Source organism: Camelus dromedarius, chromosome 6, assembly GCF_036321535.1.
Source record: "Camelus dromedarius isolate mCamDro1 chromosome 6, mCamDro1.pat, whole genome shotgun sequence".
Taxonomy (NCBI): Eukaryota; Metazoa; Chordata; class Mammalia; order Artiodactyla; family Camelidae; genus Camelus; species Camelus dromedarius.
In genome coordinates this window covers 34615147-34637124 of record NC_087441.1, presented here as the reverse complement: position 1 = coordinate 34637124, position 21978 = coordinate 34615147, and the positions used below count along the sequence as shown (strand labels likewise).

Genomic DNA, 21978 nt, shown 5'->3' with positions numbered 1-21978 from the left:
TGGTATGTGCTAAATACAATGTACCGCGGTCCTGATCATGTCACTCTGCCTTTATCTAATCTTCCTTTTATGTCTTGCTATGCGTGCCTCATTATTCTCTCCTTCCCTGAAGCTTCCCAACATGAAGAGTGTGCACTGAAATAAGTAAGAAATAATTGGAGGAGGCTGAACATATTGTAGGTCACACAAAGAAGAGTCAGTCAGAACAAGGTCCTGTGATGTTATTTGAAGGTGGCAGGAGAGCTGGTTGGATACATTTCAGGTAATGAGCCAGTTGACTTTAAACCAGTCAAATGACTCAGAAACTTGTGCAAAAATCACTTGCCAAGGTAAATAAGAAGACATTCTTTTTTTTTTTTTTTTATCAAGGAGGAGTCAGTTTTAAACTAGGTTCTTACTTATTTCTCTGAGCATCTGCATTCATTTTCTTTAATTTGAAGTGAGAATAATCAGTTATGTTAATAAAAGGTCAAAGGTCACAAGTATGGCTCATCCTGTATCTGATTAAACACATGAAAATAATTTCAAATGACCTTATTTGAAAAATAACACATTTCAAGCTTTTTAAAGTGTGAACAAGAGAAGTAAAAATAAAAGTAAATTAATAAATAAAATGCTATGACATTTTTAAAAACTTCCCATCAAGGAGAGAAGCACACTAGAATATTTGCACAAGGTGGCTTGGAGTGACAAGAAAAATGGACATGCAGAGTGACAGTGAGTCATTCTCTTTCCACTCTGTCCCTCTTAATGAAGGGTGAAAAGGAAAGCACGCCAAGCAGGAATATTGGGGCTTTTCACTTATAATCGTCCATATATCTCACATATATATTGCTATTACATATAATATTGCTATACATTGATTTTTTTTTTTTTGGATGAAGGAAATAAAAAACCCCAGTGCTTGGATACATTAATTTTGTAAAGCCAATGATTATAGAGAGAATTCTGGCAGTCTCAACTGCTTTTCTTACCAATGCATAACCCTTTTCCATTCCAAAATTCTATCAACTTGGCATTTGGACAAAATGGGCCCAAGAGGACAAGCGTCACACTGTCAGTCGCTGCTTTAGAGTAAAAGTGCTGCTGGTACTGGCACAGTTTTTGCTTAAACAATTCTTCAGGAAAAAATTGTCAGTCATTCTTTAAGTGTTTGGTAAAATTCACTAATGAAGCCTTCTGGTTCTGGACTTTTTTTTTTCCCTTAAGAGGTTTTTGATTATATTCTTACTTGTTATTAGTCTGTCCAGATTTTCTTTATGATTTAGTCTTGGCTATTGTATGTTTTCTAGATATTTATTCATTTCTTCTAGATTGTCTAACTTGTTGGCATAAAAATATTTGTAGTAGTCTTTTATGATCGTTTTAAAATTTCTGTAGCACTAGTTATAATGTGTCCTCTTTCAACTCTTATTTATTTGGCTCTTCACTCTTTCTTTTTTTTTTTTTTAACTTAACCAAAGTTTTGTGCGTTCTGTTGGTCTTTTTAAAAAACACCTCTTGTTTTGTTGATTTTTCTATTCTCTACTTTATGTCTGCTGTAATCTTTATTTCTTTCCTCCTGATAACTTTGGGCTTAATTTCTTCTTTTTTTCCCCCAGTTCCAGGAAGTATAAAGTCAGGTTGTTTATTTGAAATTTTTCTCCCTTTTTACTGTAGACGTTTATTACTATGTACTTCTTAGAACTGCTTTTTTTTTGCATCCCCTAAGTTTGGTATGTTGTATTTTCAATTTCTTTTGTCTAAGGATATTTTCCAATGTCCCTTTTGATTTATTCCTTGACACGTTAGGTTTTCAAGAATATGTTGTTAAATTTCTATGTATTTGTGAGTTTTCTCATTTAAGTGTGAATGATGTTACCGTTCTGTCTGATGCTCCTTTAGTAGACATTAAATGAAGCCTTTTAAGAATCCCTTTGTTTGCTTAAAGAAGAGATGTTAAACATTTAATCGAACAAGATTTCTTTTAAAATTGATTTCTGTTTTAGCAAGGAGTCTTTGAATTGTAGCTGTTCTGATCTATGTGAGATGACGCTGACCCTCTTTAAGGAAAGAAAGCCTAATGTGACCCCACTGGTCACAGGTGAAAAGTGAAAGTCTTTGCATATCATGGCTACACTTTCTGTCAAAATGTGCAAGGCCTGTCATTCACATTTAGCGCCACAGGCCTGAATTTTGGTTGTTTGGAGAAAAACAAATGATGAAATTCCTTGCATAAAATTTCAAAGCTCCAGTGATATTCTAGCACATTTCTAACAGAGGTCATGGTCACTTTAAATGGCAAAATAAAAAGGCTAATTAAATATACTCAAGTGGTTATTTGGAGCCTCAATTTCTAAAAGAAATAATAGAGCAATATTGACAATAGCAGTCTGGGTGGGCATTTAATTGATGCTTTATGCAAACTGTTGTCGACACATACTTGCCATTAAAAAATTAGGAATTAGGAAGAAAATGGTACGGTAACATAGAAAATTCAGTATTACTGGAACGAAAATGTAACTTTAAAAATGCGTCTTTTCCAAAATGCTGCCTTCCCCACCACCATTATCTGTGACCATCACTGGCTGGTACTACACTGACCTCCTGGGATCAATGATAAAAAAACAATACCTGGAAAGATGGAAGGAAGAAGAGAGAGGAAATCCTTCCCAGTGTTTAAAGACTCAAATTAGCATCATGTGTTTTTAGGGGAAATCTAAATTATTATTTTTTTGTATATATATTCCACATACATTTCTATTGGGGGAAAACCCTTTGCACTGCAATTCTTTTATAAAAAATGTGGAAATTTATAATATTCCTATCTGTTCTTCAATTTTGATATTTCTATCTTGGATTGGCAAAGAATTACAACATTATTGAACGACTGAATTACTTGATGGCATCAAATCTATTCAATTTAGACTTTTACCTAAATTTCTATTGCAATCAACAATCTGATGATGTTAAAGAACTCTAGAGTTATTGTAAAGAAATAAATTAGTGCTTAACTAAATCCAAAGAAATTTTATTAGTCTTCACAATTGATTCATCCTTTAAATAACACAGTGTAATAATGTTTTGCTGCTTATTGGACATTTTGCATAGTATGAAAGAATTCTCTTGTGAGCAAAATACCCTAATTTACATATTTTGCCAGAATAACATAAAATTGCATAAACACCAAGATAACTATTACATATGTGACAATAAAAATAAAATTGGGGATATGATGATATTTTTATAAAGTGAAACATAAATGCCTTAATGGGTTTAGAGTCTCTGTTGCTTTAAACATTTGCTTTAAAAAATCAAGTACCTATGTGGGCTGAGAAAAAAATCATGTTTTGCTCTTGTGTTTCATTAAATAATAATTTTGTTTAATTTAAAATTAGTTGCAAAATTAAGAAAGTATGACTTAAGGGTATGTTTTTTATACATGGCTACACTGTCTAATGGAGCCTCTCCACACGTCCTTCATTTCTCTCATTGAGTCTTCCGTCAGCTTCCCCTCCCACTGCTCTTCCACAGCTCTCCCAGCTCCAACACATGCTTACACAAGTTCACCAAAAGTCTTTTTCTTTTGAAGAAGAAAAACTCAGTAAATTGGAATTTTTACCACTAAGTTCCTATATATTAGTCAATAGTTAATGCAGCTCATCTCTTCAGGGTAAATGTAGAAACAGGCTCTATTTTTAACAGTCACTATTGCAGGTACATTTCATGGTTTCACTGGTTCATTAACATGGTCATTTTGACAACAAGAAATATTGGACAATTGGGATTATGTTACCATGCCCACAGAAAGTACTGGGATATTATGTTGGACTTAACAAACTTCCTGATGTTTTGGGGAACATAACTTGGTGCACGTAATATCAGAACCCACATGACTCTGAGCCTCGTATAATAGGAAGGCTGGAGGTGCCATAAGATGCATTAGCAAGATCACAGGCTTGATTTAGGAGATCAGAGTTCTAATGCTGGTCTGCTGCAAATTACACTACCTTTGAGAGGTTTGACTATTTCAGTTTTACTTATCTATAAGATGAGAGCTTTGGACAATAGTTTATCTCTAAGTTCCTCCTAGCTATACAATTTGTTTAGGATTTTACTGTATCTGAACTTACAGAATGGCAAGCTATCACTGAGAAAGTTTATTTCTTAGTATCTTAAATCTTTGGTTTCCACGGCTATCCCTAATAGGATTCACCTTGGGATATTTATAAAATGTAGTTTTCCACTACAGACTGTGGAATCAGAACAGCACATACATTTTAAAAGTTTTCTTAGCATTTCTGACACAGCTACACTTTCCTTTGTTGTTTCATAGTACAATTTAGAATTTTATAATAGGAAACAAGTTATTTTTCCTTAGCTCAAGAGCCTAGAAGTGCATATGAAAGTTATAGTTTTGAAAGTATGAAAAATAAATGATGTATTATTTATTGCAAATTACTGCATATGCTACAGGCAGATCAATGTGTTTTCACATTTCATTATAGAGTAATACCTTTTTCCTTTAGGGAAGCTGGAACTTTCACTTCTTTCCCCTTAACAGGTTCTGGAAAGAAATATTGAACATTTATTTAAAACCAAGATCAAAAGATTTGAGAACACATATATAACGGAGTCAATGAGCTATAGTAAGGTGAACCTGGATGGAAATAATATGGTGCTTTCTTTCAGAAAGCAATTTTAATCATACAGAGACAAAGAAAGAACAGTACAGAGTACAACAAGCTGTCCTCTAACCATTTTTATTTAAAAGAAATGTAAATTGTTGAATGGGTATCAATCTATATGTTCATTTAAGAAGATGAGTATTTGGATGGGTAGGAACTTGCTTTATCTGTAATTTTAAAAAGTACATGACTTCAGCATCCAAGTCTTCCAAAACTGTTAAAATCAGCACTTAGTTTATCTCTTTCAGGCTATGTTTTTTTTTTTCAAGAAAAATAAACAATCAAGTGGAAACTCTGCATATATCATGTAAATGTGGTGTTTTAGTCATCAGACTTAAGTCAAACAAATTTCAAGGATAAGGCTAAAGTAAATTTTGAGACAGTTTCATCTATGAATTCCCAATGTCTTAAATATGTGGTCCTTAGTTAAAGTAAGTCAAGCAAAACTTCATTTATCCTACTGGGTTCAAATACAAAATGATCCTGATCATATTATAGGTTTCAGACATACATATGAGCAATGACATGAACATTATACTTCCTCAACAACCTATAAAAATTAATGATAAAAACAGTTTTGTGCCTTTTCTGCAACATTAAATCTCAGTATCTATTTTACTAACAAAAATGACATACAATGCAGTGAGAAAGGAAGGAAAGGAAGAAATCAATCCTTCCAGCCATTTTTTCTACTCCTACCTATGGTTTGGGGTGGAATGCAGAAAATATGGTAGTGATACTTGTAAATGGATAAGCTACTCAAGCAATCACTTAGAATTCACTGAGTCCAGGTGAGTTTGGATTGTGTCAGGAATGGATTTCCAGGCTCTATGGAAAGGACTGTGCTCCTCAAAGCAAGATTTTTTCGGTAGCTAAATTATAGCCTTACATATCCATATGCTTGTAGAATTTTGAAAAATGGCTTTGGTGGCAAAGAAATGTCCATGTTGCCATTTATTGTGTTAAGAATAAATAGGGTCAATTTTTTTCTATATTTCAGCATGTGAAGATGAAATCAAGAGCCATGAATTGAATAAACACACTGAGAAGCTTCGTTAACTTTTTCCCCCCAAGCCAATGGGGGTAATTTACTGCTTTGCATTTCCTGGCTAAACCAAAAATAATTAATGTATTGTGAAATGAGAAGTGATGGTGGGGACAGATGCCCAGTGGTGGGAAAGCATAATGCCTGGAACTTCAGAATTCAAGATTCAGCATGTTGATTTAAATGGGTGTCTGTATATGATTCTATGAGGGTAAAGTAGTTTTAAAGTACAAGACCAAAGCAGAGGGCACACAGACTGCTTTGATTTTGGTGGAGAAGGAAAGAAAGGGTGGAAAACCAGAAATATTTTATAGGGTATTTTAAGGTCATAAATCCACCACTTTAAATTTGGAGAAAGTCTTCATAAAATAGAAATGATTTTTATTTCCAAATTTGCTAATGGGAAGATGCTTTTTCTCCCAAGCTGGGTCATCTCCTACACCAGCTTCCTTGCATTTCGTTTCTTCTCAGTGTCCTTTTTGACTTCGAAGGGTTTGACCTATTTAAGAAGTATGCAGGCTGGTCTGAGCAGCCCCGAACTACCCAAGGATATCAAATATGACCTAAAATGTGGAGAGTGTTATATGGGAATTCTGCACTTCTGTATTAAGAAGGATAGATACACCACTGTTTTGGGTCAACTATTGGTGCATTTTTCAACTCATCTGTCTTATTTATCAAGAGCAAAGCACTGGAGAGCACATTTCGTGCGTGTGTTGTTTTTACAAATATGGTAGTTTCTTTGCCTTTGATCAAGAGCCCCCAGGAAAGCTCATGAAGCTTGATTTTCAGATCTGGAACATGTGTAAAGTTGCTGGGACATAGCTTGGAACTCTCGAAATAACCTGGCAGGGAGGTTGAGATGGAGAAGTTCACAAAGGAATAGGAAGATCATTTCAGGTTTCCCTTCCCCTACATCACCCCCAGTGACAACGGCAGTAATGAAAATGTGAGTGTTCATGACAAATAAATTATTGAGGATCAGCTTCAAAGTCCTAGCTATTTTTTGATGAGTGGGAATGGCTAACAGGAAGTATGGTGAAGACAAATAGAAGCCGGGGTGCATGGTCCTGAGTGTCAGAATATGAAAGAAGGTAAGGTCTGCCGAGACTCCTCTGGCATTAGATTCAAGTGTACAAAAGCCTGAGTCACAAAACTGGTCAGTAATTCTAATGTCCATCATATGACCCCAATACCAAAGGAACTTAAGGGCACTATTGTTGCATTTTCAGTGGAAGAGAATTAATCTCCTTGTTGTCTTAATTGGGTTTGGTTTGCAGCTCCTTCATCCATGGGTGAATCTTGCAACCTCACTTAAGTCAGACCAGCTTAAGAAGCAAGAGGCAATAGGATAGGGGTGGATGCCAGAAGGAATATAACCATAACAGGGGTGGCTAATAGGGTTCACTAGTTTCTGGGTGGTCTCAGTCACATAAGCAGGGCTCTGCCCTCTTTTGAGTGTGTTGAGAGGGCCTCTGTGAGTCCAGGAAGGTTAGTAGCTGAACCAGCAGCAAAAGTCAGCGAGATGTGTCTTTCTCTTGCTTTTTTTCTTTGGAATAACCATCCCCAGATCTCTCTCTACCTCCTTAAACAAAGGGACAAGCCTAATGATGTTTCTCTAAATGCCTAATTTACTCATAGTTATCACATCTCCAGTAAATGTGGCCCCAGGTGATTTCTGTGTAATAATTCTGACTTTAGAAATATAGCATTGCTTCAGTACAGGTTCTAATGTGTACATGCAAGTGGAATCCATGAGAGGCCAGCTAAGGTAGGCGACCTCTGAGCTGCTCCAGTGAAATAAAACCACTGCATTCTGATTCTGCCACAGCCCAGCAGCGGGCTTCCAAGAACCTCTCTAGAAACAATAATACTTCAGAGGTTAAAGTCCCTGAAATGTTATAGGTAATACGGTACTTTTTACTTTAATTTTTTTATGTAATGAAAAATTATATTCGGAGAACAAAGGGAAAGCGGCAATACAACTCTCCTAAAATAGTACCTAACTTATATATAACAAATACATTTGAGGGCATGACCGTAGCTTGAATTAAAAAAGAGGTGCATTTTAAACAGCTCTAAATCAATAATCACATGCAGTAGACCTTTATATACATGAATTTCTACTGATTGTGGAGACATCTTGCAAATAGTAGAGAATTTAACACTGAGGAAAAAGTTTTCCCTAGGAAATTGCCTGCAATTGCACTTTAATAACAATAACAACAATAACAGAGATTCCAGGAGCCTACTTAGCAAAGTGGTCCACGTGGATTTAAATCTCCCCAGATAATGTTTTCTGAGACAAATGTTTACAACCACCATTTCCAACCAGTTTAGGCTTCAGCAAAAGTGAAGTCTTTAAGTAGTAGTATAAATTTTTGATAATCATCTGTGCCTGAAAGGTAATTTTAGAGGTAAGACTCAACTTTTCTGCTGTGTTGTTTCCATGGTGAACAATAATATATGGTCCACGTATTCTTATAAGTGCTCACCAAAATAAGTGCATTTCATACTACGCTGAAAGGAGGGAAGGTTTAGATTTTGCATGTATATATGCATGTTCCTGGTAGTGTCTTTCAATAATACCTTTAGTTCTCACACAAGCAAGGGCAATGTTTTTGCTAGCTATCAGATAAATTGAGAGTGGAGGATAAGAAGGAGTCTGTCTGTAAGAACAGATAATCACTGGAGAAAAATGGACTGAGCCCCTCTGTGGAAATTAAGGGAAGTCACCCCAACAGTAGAAGGTCTAAGACTACTTTCCACAACACACAGCCAGTGTGTCAATATCAAACGGATTTTCAAACTTATGTAATGAGTTCTACACTCAAAGCAAAAGTGCTCTGAAGAATACAAATACAAAAGTCCTATTACAAGGAGCAAGGAGAACCTGTGTTAAAATGAAATAAATGGGCATTAAAGTCCGACAGACTTGACTTTGATTCTTGCCTTTTCCTCTTACCCATGGTTTGACACCGACACCAAGTAATTTAAATTATTTATACCTTGGCTTCTTTGTTTATTAGGATAGAGATACCAAGCAAAACTCGCAGAAACAAAATAAATTAAGTAGGTTTCAGTGTGTTTGGCAAAGAGCAGAAGCCCTGCTGCCGTGCTTGTCCCGGACAGCCCTCACGCCTTTGCCTGGCTAACTCCTCGTCTTTCATGCTTGAATTTAGTACACTGCAGGAAAGCCTTCTCTGATTCCCCAGACTTGACTAGGGAGTCGATAGAGAAAGCTTGACGCTTAATGTGGACATTATTCTTAGAAAGAGGCCCGAAATTTGGACGGACAGAGAGGAAATTCAGTCCATTCAGGAGACTGAAATAAAAAATTCAAATAAGAATGTCATGCTTTTTCAGAGCAACAAGGAACCTGACAAGACTGAGCAGACAGAATATGACGAAGAGTCTGAAAACAACAGAATTCAGATCTCCAATCCCCAAGTCTTCCTCCCACTGTTCTTTTCTTTGCCATCTTTGTTTCGCCAATGACTAGCAAGTGCTTGGAAACATTACACACTAAATACATGTTTAATGAATGGGTAGAAAGGAGAAAAACAGAGGGCATGGAAGCAAGTCCTTTCTATTTTCCTTTTATTCTTTTCTTTCCTTCTAACCTTTTTTAAAAAACCTTTTTATTCTTTAAAAAAATCTTTTTTTCTTTTTTTTTCCTTTCTTTTGGAAATGATAATCAGAGCAGTTTAAGGTCATGAAGAACTGAAAGAAATTTGAGGGACAGGTAAATAAACACAAGTTTTCAAATATATGTGGGTGACCTGTGCAATTTTGACCTGCAAATCTGTAAAGGAGATAATGCTAATTTACTGTGGACTCATTCAGATGTTTTTGCTAATAAATTTCTTATGTTATGTTAAATTGATTCTATTACCTTTAGCCTTCAGAACTGAAGAAGTCTTCCCAGATCTTTCTTTTCTGATTTCTGCAAGAAGAATTATAGGGGAATAAAGGTTATAAGGAATAACAGAGAAAAAAATGGCAAGGTTTTATGTGTTTTGTTCACTGAGGCATAAAGAATCAGAGGGGCTCTGAACTCATATTCAAGATACAGGTGTCTAATGGGCTAAATTGCCTGTAACGTATTGAGCTAAATATGCAGAAGACAGAGAATAAGCCCACAAATTATTGTTACAAGGGGAAGGCTATGGTAGACACAGAAACGCACAAATAAAATGCTATGGGCTTTGGAGAAAGACGATATAAGAATAATAGCTAACATTGTCTACTTACTATATGTCACAGGAAATGTTCTGTACTGGTTGGTCATTCAATGTGCACAATAACCCTGTAGGGTACGTAGGTCCTGTTCTTATTCCTGCTTTTCACATAAAGGGATTAAATAACCTTCCCGAGGGCATGTAGGTCTTAAATGGGAAACCTGGGATTTGAACTAGTCTCTCTGAAATCAACCACAAAGGCATTGGCTCTGGTAGCTCAACGATGGAATCCAGAAAGGCTTTGGCAGGTGATACTGAAGCAGAGCTTGAAAGATGGAAAGGAATTAGACCTAGAGAAAAGAACTGAAAGGATATTTTAGGAGGACAGAAGAGAGAATGGGGAGGCATGGGCTGGGCAGTCTGTCAGTTTGGCTGTGTGAGTCACTTGTGACCAACAGGATACAGTGGAAGTACTGTTGTGGACTTCCTCAGCTAAATCAGGAAAAAGCATGTGATTTCTTTCTACTTCACTAAGGACACTAGCTCTGGGGGAAGCCGGCTGCCATGTAAGTACTCCAGCTGTCCCTGCCATGCTGGCAAGATGACATATAGGCCATCCAGTCAACAGCTCCAGCTAAGCTCCCAGGCAAGAGCTAGCATCACCTGCTAGCCATCTAAGGGAGCCGTCCTGGACATCCAGAAGTCAGGGAGTTTAGATGTCTGCAGCCCAAGCCTGCATCTACTACAATCACACGAGATATCCCAGTGAAAACTGCTCGGTTGATCACTCCTGACTTTCAGATCCTCTAAATCATGAACGAGGTAAAATCAGCTGTAGTTTTATACCACTAAGTTTTGGAGTGGTTTGTACACAGAAACAGTGCAGGAAACAGATAATAAACAGCAAAATATTGCACCATGCACAATATAAATTCTCCAGTAGAGCTGCACAAGTAACAGAGAAATGATTAATTCTATTTTTAAAACTGGGGAAGGTTTTCACTGAGAACATGCTGTTTCAGTTTAGGCTCCTAAATTGACTGTAATCTCACTGGCCAGGAAATGCTAATTTAATAGTATATCCGGGTGTAGGGTGTAAGTCAGATTTTTTTTTTTTTTTAATTAAAAGCTGAGGATCAGATGAAAAAAGAACTCCTGGAGTTCTTCCTTGGTTTACAGAAGGATACTCTACCATCAATTGAAGTATGGAATATAGGGATCAGAGTTCTTTGGAAGAAGATATTACCTTTGTTTTGAATATATTGTGTTTCAAGTGTCAACAAGATACCCAAAAAGGAAATGTCTAGCAAGCAGTGGAAAATACAGATGAAGTGCAGATTACATGAAAGCACTTCACAAGCAAGGCAGCCTGAATTCCCATTTGTTAATGGCAAATATCAATATGCCCAGTAACATGATTTTTCTAAATGCCCCAAACAAACCTTATTTCCTTTGTTCATATAGATAGACTTGGTCTAGTGAATAAACTAGGTATACAAAGGCAAAATAAACCAGAAAGTTAAAAGTTATTTTCTTAATAACATATGCAATTAAAAAAAACTGACATCCTGTTACTTTTTACCTGCATGTTTTAAATCCAAGCTCATATAATTTGCCTATATTGATATATAATCATATACTGGTAGTAAAAAACTTAATTTTACAAATTTTGCTGTTGCCAGGTGTTTAAAAATGAATTGCACACACAAACTGAGATCAAAATAGCAATGCAAGCTAAATTTTTAAATAAATTATTGGATAAAAACTATTCATTTTAGGAGAAAAATACTCAATTTCAATAAATCCAGGATTCTTTAAACTTAGGGGCCTGAATATATCTAACTAAGAAAAATAAATAGAAAATAGCATTTGCTTTTTCTTCTAACATTTTCCTGTAAAAGAGAAAATGTACATATAACAATAGCATTTCCTTCTACAAGATTTTTTTTTTAAAGCCCATGAAACAGACAAAGTAAAAAACTGAAATAATGGACAATCTTGTAACAAAAGAAATCAGCACTAGAGTTCTTCCTCAGCACATAAATATTTTGAACCTCATACAATGTGTTTAAAGGAAATGGTAGTAATTAATAATATCTTTGATTTGGCTATTATTTATTATTCATTGCTCTGAAAGATCAAATTCATTGTCAATTTATTATTAGTGCCATTAGGATATTACAAAAATATTTCTGTTGAAATATTTTGGCTTTGTCAATGTCAAGTATAGCTAGATTGTAAAAAAGAAATTGGAACTGGAAGGTTTAAAATATTCTAACAGAAACATCAGGCAGTCCAGATCTCTTGGCTGTGTGAAGAATCAAACTCAAAATTCTTAACTATTCTTACTCAGCTCGTTCTACTGAAGTGCTCAAAAATATCATTTCAAAAACCTTCTTCCTTTCCTCTTTTGAAGATATATAATTTGCCTGCTGATTTGAGATATTGTTCCATGAGCATAATGAATAAAATCAAAATATCAGTTTTTTGGTTTGTGTCTTGATGGAAAGAATAATTTTAAAGAACCATACAGAGAGCTCTCTGTAAGTTCAATGATATGAGATAATTTCTCAGATCATGACTATTAATGTGCATCACATGGCACCAAGAATGTTAAAATTGTTTTATAACATCTCTATTGCTTCCTAAAGTGATACTATATTGCCCCCAAAGTGATTTAATTGTGATTATTTGCATTATTTTTAAATGTTTAATATGTGAATGCCCTACATGCATCTGTCATTCTTTTATGTTCATTTGGACATAATTTTTGAGAATCAGCGATATTTTAGAAAAGGTATTTTACAGCATTTTTATATCTTTTCCAAACTCCAAAATATAAATTTTATAAAAAAAATACAGAGAAAAGAATTTTTAAAGTGTCTAAGTGGTTTAAAACACTATGCTTATCATCCCCATAATGAAAAATATAATGTATGGATGTTTATGCAATATTAATTTTGAATACTAGTCAAATGTTGTCAGAGTTTAATTTTACTCAGGACACTGTCCATTAGGTTTGTAATTAAGTATGACTTAGTTGGGAAGCCATCTTTAACTTTTTTTGTGTGTTAATGATACATTTAATCATTCCCTATTCTATAAGCTAAAGACTGGCACACACATATTTAAACATTTTAAAATATTTTCCTCTAAAAAATCTGTTTAAAAATCTTAATTTAAAACATTTCCAATTCAATTATATTTGTAATTTGGTGTCTTTCTTTTAATCTTGGAAACTTCATTGAGTATTTTTTTTAATTAAAAAATGAATATAATTTTGTAAACTACATTATCTTCTATCTCTGGACAATCTAAGTAAAAAGTATAATATAAAATTTGCTTGAATGACATTTGAATAGTGTTGTTGGTACTTGAAGACTATGGTGAGTTAGTCCTCAAGAAATTGTAAATATGTGAAATCAGATTGTTCTCTGACAGTCACACGGATAATCAATACAGAATACGGAGAGTTAGTGAGTCTGAAAACACCAACTATATAATACTATCTAACACCTTGTATATACATCTCTGAAAAGCTTCCTTCTATTTTTCAAGCACTGTGTAGTTCCAGCAAGCTGGGCTATGTTAGCATGTTAAAGTTGTGAATTCAAAACAACTAACAAATACAGAACATGCTTAATGCGTATCTTGCCATCACCATGGGGGCGGAAGTCTTGTCCAGTGGACTAAGTATTCCAGTTCTTTTGACAAACAATTTCCTATAATAATATAGTTCTTCAAATTATCTTAACTGAGGGACTCCCTGAAATCATCTAAATATTCTTTTCATTCAATTGAACTCTGATCAAACTTTATAATTATGATGCTTTGAAGCTGCATAGCTTGGCTGCAAGAAGAGAATGCTAATCAGAATTGTGGAGTGTACCTCAGTGGGGTGCATTTTACTTTATCTCTGCCCAACTCTTTTAGAAAAATCAGCAATATGCAATTACTCAAAAGAAATTAAAATGAGCACTCCTTTATATATTTAGGAAGTGAGATAAACTAGGACACCCTATAATTAGCTTTCTGAGCACCAAAGATTTTTGTTTTTAAAAGAAAATATTGCTAGCTGTGAAATTTTCCTCATGTAATCATGTTCAATTTAAGATGTCAAAGTTCCCACGGTTTTTCAAGAAAAATATCTTTATTACAAAACTGTGATTCCCTTGAGGGCAGGCAAAGCTAGGTCTTGGTCATTCCTGCATTCACATATAATGATGAAGTGTTGTTTTGTATGGCTAGGTACTTTTACATAAAATCTTGCTATGAATAGGATGTTTGGGTCAGCCCAGAATTCACACATTGAAGCCTAATACCCAATGTGACAGTATTTGGAGGTGGGGCTTTTGTGAGGTGATCAGGTTATGGGGGTGAAGCCCTCATGGGTGGAATTTTCGCTCTCCCTCCTTCCCTTTCTCTCTCTCTCTCTCTCCCCAAACCCTCACCATAACAGGATATAGTAAGAAGACATCTGTTTGCAGACCAGGAAGCAAACTGGCTGGCACCTTGATATTGGACATCCGAGCCTCCAAAACTGTTATAAATAAATTTCTGCTCTTCAAGTCACCTAGTCTATGATATTTTTGTTTTAGCAGCCCAAGCTGACTGAGGCATCTCTTTAACTCCTTACCAGTTCCAGTGAGGCAGGTATTATCTAGATTTTATAATATGATATTAGCTAAGAGAGGTAAAAAACTTGCCCACCATCGCAGCTACTATATAGTAGTGGGAAATTTGAATCTAGACCATCAAAATAAAAGTTAGAGCTGAACTACCACAGTAAGTGCTGGGAGCACAGTGGATTATACAGTCAACAGCACCACAGATGCCTCCTAGAAGTGACCAGTGAGCACACTTGCATCACCACCTTATATCAGTGTTCTTCATAACTGCCAGCCTGCCATAGCTTATCAAATACTTTTTCTGAAGCAGAGACCATGTTGTCTGGCACATACTAGGAAGTCGATAACTGTTTTTTTGCCATATTTGTGCTGAATCTTAGGAAACTTATTTTTCAGGAAACTTATTTTTGAATCGCCTAATAATCATATAATCACCTTTCATGGTTAGTTATTCCCCAAATTTGCAATCCCAACCTGGCTAAGGTATCAAAGTAAAATCAAATTGCCAGTATTTGACAATGTTCATGGATAAAAAAACAAAAATGTATGTATTTCAACCTAAAATTTACCTAGCATTTTGCTTTTTGTTATCTAAGAAATTTTGGATGATGAATTTTCAGTGTTTAATAATCTCACACACCTATATTTATATACTTAATTTTAACTTTTTTTTTTTGTAAAAATCTCTAATCATCCATTGATTTTAAATGTAACACATTCTCCTTTTTTATGACAATCATGTTTATTGTACATATTCTATATTGTCTTTTGAACTTCTTTTCTTAATTATAAATCATCTATAAACACATTTATGTGGGATCTGAGAATAAGTCTCATATAGTCTAAGTGTTTAAACATGAAACTTACTTTATGAGAGGATATACATAGAAAACTTGAAGAAATATAATCGGATATAAGAAAATTTTATGGTAAAAATAAATAGGATTTTAAAAATAAATTCTTCTGTTATTCATAGTATAAAATCTCAAAATATAGTACTTTGAAATTCACTTAGTGGATTAATTCTTTGAGATTTCCATACAATTTTTTTAAATTAATAAACTTGAATAATTTTAGAGCAGATTAAAGTTTACAGCAAAATTGAATGGAAAGTTCAGAGGTTTCCCACATATGCCCTCCCCAAACATACCCCATCTTCCCTATCATCAAATCCCTAACTAACGTTGTACATTTGTTACAATTGGTGAACCAATACTGATATATCATTATCCACCAAAGTCCACAGTTTACATTAAGATTCATTCTTAGTTTTGTTCATTCTATGGATTTTGACAAATATATAATGACATACATATACCATTACAGTATGATATAGAATAGTTTCACTGCCCTAAAAATCTCCTGTGCTCTATCTATTCCCCTCTCTTCCTCCCAAATCCCTGGAAACCACTGAACTTTTTATTATCTCCATAGTTTTGCGTTTGCCAGAAAGTCATGTAGTTGGAGTTTCATAATATGTAGAATTTTCAGATTGGCTTATTTCACTTAGCAATAGAATTTAATATTCTATATCTTTTCATGGCTTGATAGCTCACACATTTTTAACACTGAAGAAAAATTCTTTTGTATGGATGTACCAGAATTTATTTATCCATTCATATATTGAAGAATATATTTGTTGGTTCCAAGTTTAGCAACATGATTAAAACTGCAGCATTTGTGTGCAGGACATAAGTGTACATAAGTTTTCAACTCACTTGGATAAATACTAAAGAGCATGATTCCTCGACCATATGCTAAGAGAGCACTAAACTATCTTCCAAAATGGTTGTATAATTTGCATTCCCTCCAGCAATGCATGAGAGCTCCTGCTGCTCCACATCCTCCCCAACATTTGATGTTTTCAATGTTTTGGAGTTTAGTCATTCTAATAAATGTGTAGTGGTATCTCATCGTTTCAATTTGCAATTTCCTAATGATGTATGATGTTGAACATCTTTTCATATGCTTATTTCCCCTCTGTATATCTTCTTTTATGAGGTATCTGTTCAGACTTTCTGCCAATTTTTAAAATGAGTTGTTCATTTTCCTATTGTTGAGTTTTAAGAGTTCTTTGTGTACTCTGGATAACAGTTATTTATCAGATATGTACTTTACAAATATATTCTCTTATTCTGTGTCTTGTCTTTAAATATTTTTGATAATGTCTTTTGCAGAGCAGAAGTTTTTAATTTTTCATTCATGGGCTATGCTTTTGGCGTCGTATCTAAAACATCATCTCCGCATCCAAGATGACCTATATTTCTCTTATGTTATATTCTAGAAGTTTTATAGTTTCATGTTTTACATTAGTTCTATGATCCATTTTGAGTTAATATTTTGAGAATGATGTAGAGTTTGTGCCAGGATTCTTTTTCTTTTTTGCTATGAGTGTCCATTTGTTCTATTACCACTTGCTGAAAAGACTATCCCTTCTGCATTGAATTGCTTTTGCTCCTTTGTCAAATATCAGTTGACTGTATCTTTGTGGGTCCATTTCTAGGCTCTTCATTTTGTTCCATCAGTCTATCTGTTGAGTCCTTCACCAATACCACACTGTGTTGATTACTGTGACTTTATAATAAGTCTTGAAGTCCAGTAGTGTCAGTCCTCTGATTTTGTTCTCCTTTAATGTTGTATTGGCTATTCTGGCTCTTTTATTTTATTTATTTATTTATTTATTTATTTATTTATTTATTTATTTATTTAGGCTGTTATTCACAGTATCAGTTTGCCAATATCCTCCGGGATTTTTTATCATGATTTCATTGTAATCTATAGGTCCTTTTGGGAAGAACTGAGATTTTAACAATTTTGAGTCTGCCTACCCATGAACATGCGATATCTCTCAATTATTTAATTCTTTTATTTTTTTCATCAAAGTTTCTTAGTTTCCGTCATGTAGATCTTATATATATATTGTTAGATTTATATTTAAGTATTTCTTTTTCTCATGTTAATGCAAATGTTATTGCTTTTTTTTTTTTTTTACTATGTTCATTCCAATTTTTCATTGCTGTTACATAGGAGAGCAATTGACTTTTGCATATTAACTTTGTGTCCTGCAACCTTGCTATAATCATGAATTCATTCTAGGATGTTTCTTGATTCCTTTGAATTTTCTAAAGAGATGATCATCCCATCATTTGCAAACAAAAACAATTTTATTTCTTTCTTCCCAATTGCTATATCTTTTCTTTCCTTTTCAAGTCTTATTGCATTAACTAGTATTTCCAGTACAATGTTGAATAAGTGTGCTCAGAGGGGAAATCCTTGCCTTGTTTTTTTTATCATAGTAAGAAAGCTTCTAGTGTCTCATCATTAAGTATAATGTTAACAGTGGGTTTTATTTTAGATGCTCTTTATCAGGTTGAGGAAGTTTCCCTCTCTTTCTAGTTTGCTGAAAATTTTTATCATAAATGGATGTTGGATTTTGCAAAATAATTTTTATATCTGTTGAGATGATTGTGGTTCTTATTTATTTTGTTGATGTAACGAATTACATTGATTTATTTTCAAATATTAAACCAGTTTTGCATACCTAGAATGAATCATACTTGGGCGTGGTATATAATTCTTTTCATACATTGTTAATTTGATTTGCTAATGCTTTAGACTTCCATGAAATTTTTCAGATATTTTTAACAGTACATTAAACTTTGTGATGAATATGTACATGCAAAAGAAAACTGAGACTCTCAAAATGTCTTTCGCTGGAGAACAAAACAAAGCTAATGTCATTTTAATAAAATAGAAATTATCTTTCCTACAGTACTAAGTAATGTGACAAAGTGATCTCCCTGCAGAACAAGAACCCCAGATCTGTTTCAGTTCCTTCACTTGGGAACAATATTTTAAAAGAAGAATACATTTTTGTATTTTAAAAAAGTAAACTTGATCTATTCAATGGATATTTATTTGGTGTCTCTTTTGTGTTGGGAGCTGGAAAAACAAGATGGTTGCATGGAGTTGGGTCAATACTGGAATGCACCCACATATACAGATTAAGTACAATGGTAGAAACACATACACAGGGCTCGGGGCCCATAGCAGAAGGACTGACAAACTCTACCTGATGCAATGAGAAAAGACCCCATAGAAGCACCAGCATTTATGGGCAGTTCTGAAACTGAATATAAAAGTTGTCATCAAAGAATTGGAAACAGATCTCCAACATAAAGAATGGTGTAAGAAAACAAGGAGTGTGAATGTTGATGTGGCTGTTTCGCTGGATGTACAAATCAGGGGAGAAGAACGTGAGCAAAGGCTGAAAAATCACACTGAGGATTGTTGGTGGAGAACCCCGCAGTCCCCTACTAGAGAATTTAAATTTACTTCTTTCCAGTGATGAGGAGTCTTTAAAGATCCTAAATCCAAACATTTTTTCTGTCATCCTATAAATGTAATTAACAAAGTTGTGCTCATAAGAGAACATGATGCATGCTGAACTGATGGGTAATACTTAGAAAGTCATTGCTATTTTGTTTGGAAATAGCCCCAAACTGAAACCACCATTCACTCATAGTTGTATTATCCACATTCACCTGTCTCCTGAGGCAACAGCTTCTTCTGTTTCATTCTTTATAGATTCTTTGTGTGTATGTGTCATGGGCCTAATTTCTACATCTTGTGTGCCATTATTACTGATTCTTATGGCTAAATTAATAATTAGAGAAAGTCAGTAAGAAAGGGAAAAAAAAAATCTCCAAAGAACAATCTTTGCTCTGACCACTTAGCTTTGTAACATAGCAGCTTACAATATACTTTCTATTAAAAATCCCTAAGGGGAAAAAAAGAATAAACCTGTATGTGGTTTCAGGATAACAGCCAGAATAGAAGTGAATACTAATAGAAAAAAAAAGACATAATTAGCAGCTTAATGTTCCTGAGCTTGTAGGGAGGTGTTTTCTTGGTGTGTTACATGGTAAACACTACAGTGCATTTCCACAGTCTTATATAATTCAGTGTTAAAGAAGAAAATGAAAGTCAATTTTTCTCTCTGGAGAACAAAATTGTAATCTTCAAATATTTATATTAAATAATTAAAATTGTTTTTACATGCCAAATTCTGGTGATGGTGATCAAAATTCTATATGAGGAAAAATAAGATTTGTAAGAGAATTTTCATTATAAAGAGAATGAAAATGGTCTTTTATAGATTTAAGGATGTCTTAAAGAACCATCCTAATATTATGATGTAGACCATGAGCAAAAATATACACTTTACATTGCTTTAAAGTTATTAAATTATATGAAATATTGTTGAAAGAAATAGGAAGTGCATTGTCATTGAGTTCAGAAATCATATGACAATTTTTCTTCATATTTACAATTTGATTGACTATGCTTTAAGGAATGGTTTATCATTGCATTCTTAGTTTTACATAAAGATTGTTGGAAGTTAAATCAAGACAAAGTTTTAAGATTATAAGATAGGAGAGCGAGAGCACACACTTGATGTAAAAATTTGTTGCTTTTAAGAACCTAAAACATGGATAACATTTCCTTTAAGAAACTACTTTGATGAATCACGGAGAGGGTAGAAGGTGGGCAGAGCAGGAATCACACATTGCTCCTAGGTATGAAGTCTGTTCTGGTAACATCAGGTAACTTAATTTAGCCCATCTACCAACCAGTTCCTCTGAGTCAAAAGTTACTGAGGTCAATCTGATGGTAAAAGTGATGAGCCCAATGCGAAGGGCAGTGGGAGGTTCCTGGGTAATCTTATAGTTTAAGTGTACTTCTTTGTGAAATGCCCAGAGTCTGTGAAAAGGAAAGAAAAGACAGCCACAGAGACCACAATAGGTAGAGGAGTGGTTCATTTTTATGATAATTGAAAGGCACAACATTGCATGGAATATGGGCATTATAATTGTCTGTCTGTGTGACTCCTACTTGCCTATCCTGCTTTAAGTAAGAGTGATCAAGTTACATATTAACTTGTTAGAGAAAAAGGATCATTAATACAAAGAACCATTAACTTCTGAGGGAAAAGTGGAGTATGAATGTATGTCTTATAGCATTACCTCCTAATCTTGTCAACGTCATTGGCACACACTGCCCCTTTTCTGGGCTGAAATATGTAACATTGAACGACATTCCTACCAATAAATGTTTGAATCACAGGAACTAAGTGTTGCATGACTGGACGTGGCACCCTGCAGGAGATCAATGCAACAATACAAACTTTTCAAACGTGTTTTTCAGCTGTGTTACTTAGCATTTAGATCTGTCTGTTTACTAAAAGGATGAAGGAAATGGGGAGGAACATGGTGAGAAAGGAGAGACTAGAAAGAAATTTCCATACATGAGATTAGAAGATTGTGAGAATATTCTAAAAGTATTAAAGACTAAGAAGTAGAGAGATGTGTTATGTGAGCAAGTGAGACAGTGGAAAATTGCTAACGGTTCTCCTAAAAGCATATAAAATATATAAGCAAGCAGAGTACGCTCATTTTTACAGGTGTTGCATGGGCTCTGTTTGTAGACCATCTTCCTCTCCGAAGCCCACGCCAGGCTCCTCACAGCCAGTCCCAGCGCCTAGTCTGTTGTGGGCGCTCAATAAATATTAAACAACCAAAGCACAAACTATTGTCAAAAAGTTTGGAATTCACAGGAATCAATAATATGGTTATTATCATTTAACATTTATTGAGGGTCAACAGCATGACTTAGTCCACATGACTTAGTCATCATCACATATTAAGCAAATAATTAAATACAATATGTATCAACTAAACTTTCAATTTCACTCCATTGATCTTAAATGTAAAATTGTTTCTCTCTTTTTTTATAATGTTGACACATCACGAATTATAAACATTATTATTTAAATAAATAAGTTTCCCTTAGAGTAATCATTACTCTTAGATATTATTAACATTCACTTGAAAGTATGGATCAATCTACAATGCGTACACATCACAGATTCTAAACAGACCAGTGCATGTACAAAGAACAGAAGAATCTGATAAGTGTATCAAGACAGTGACAAATACACAAAGCATATAATAGTGACTGGGTTTCACTTGCTGTTGTGACAATTGAAAACACTAATACAATTAAGTAGGGTACCATTGTTTACAAAAGAGCAACAAAGGCAAAGAAAGACAGAAACTCTTTAAATGGACACAAATTAGTGCACAGATGAATTTAGAAATAGTTCTTCTTTTAAAGCAAAATAGAATCTTTTATTATCGTAAGTGAACTGCATTATGATACATTTATGATCCACATGCTCCAATTTTACCCTTAATAAAATGATTACTAATTGTGTTCAAATTTATTCTCAGTGGTTAACAGGCACTCAAATTCTATTTAATCTTTTTTCATGAATATTTTTTCTGTCAGGTTTGTACTTAAGTGGATCTTAAAGTGGTTTTTAATTTTTGTTAAGAGGATGGAAAGCTATACTTAATGTTTCTGTAATGAAACTTTCAGTGTAATTTTGGGATACT

At 34.3% G+C, this 21978-nt stretch overlaps 1 protein-coding gene across 7 annotated transcripts in view; it reads right to left on the bottom strand.

Moving 5' to 3' along the window:
• Positions 1–21978, bottom strand: part of TRDN (triadin) — a 306540-nt gene that overhangs the window by 64006 nt on the left and 220556 nt on the right. For all 7 annotated transcript variants that reach the window (XM_064486726.1, XM_064486727.1, XM_064486728.1 and 4 more), the window contains 2 exons: positions 9608–9658; positions 4496–4546 (listed from right to left, as the gene is read on the bottom strand). In XM_064486726.1, coding sequence (XP_064342796.1) covers positions 4496–4546; positions 9608–9658 — 102 coding nt within the window. The remainder of the gene's footprint in view (positions 1–4495; positions 4547–9607; positions 9659–21978) is intronic.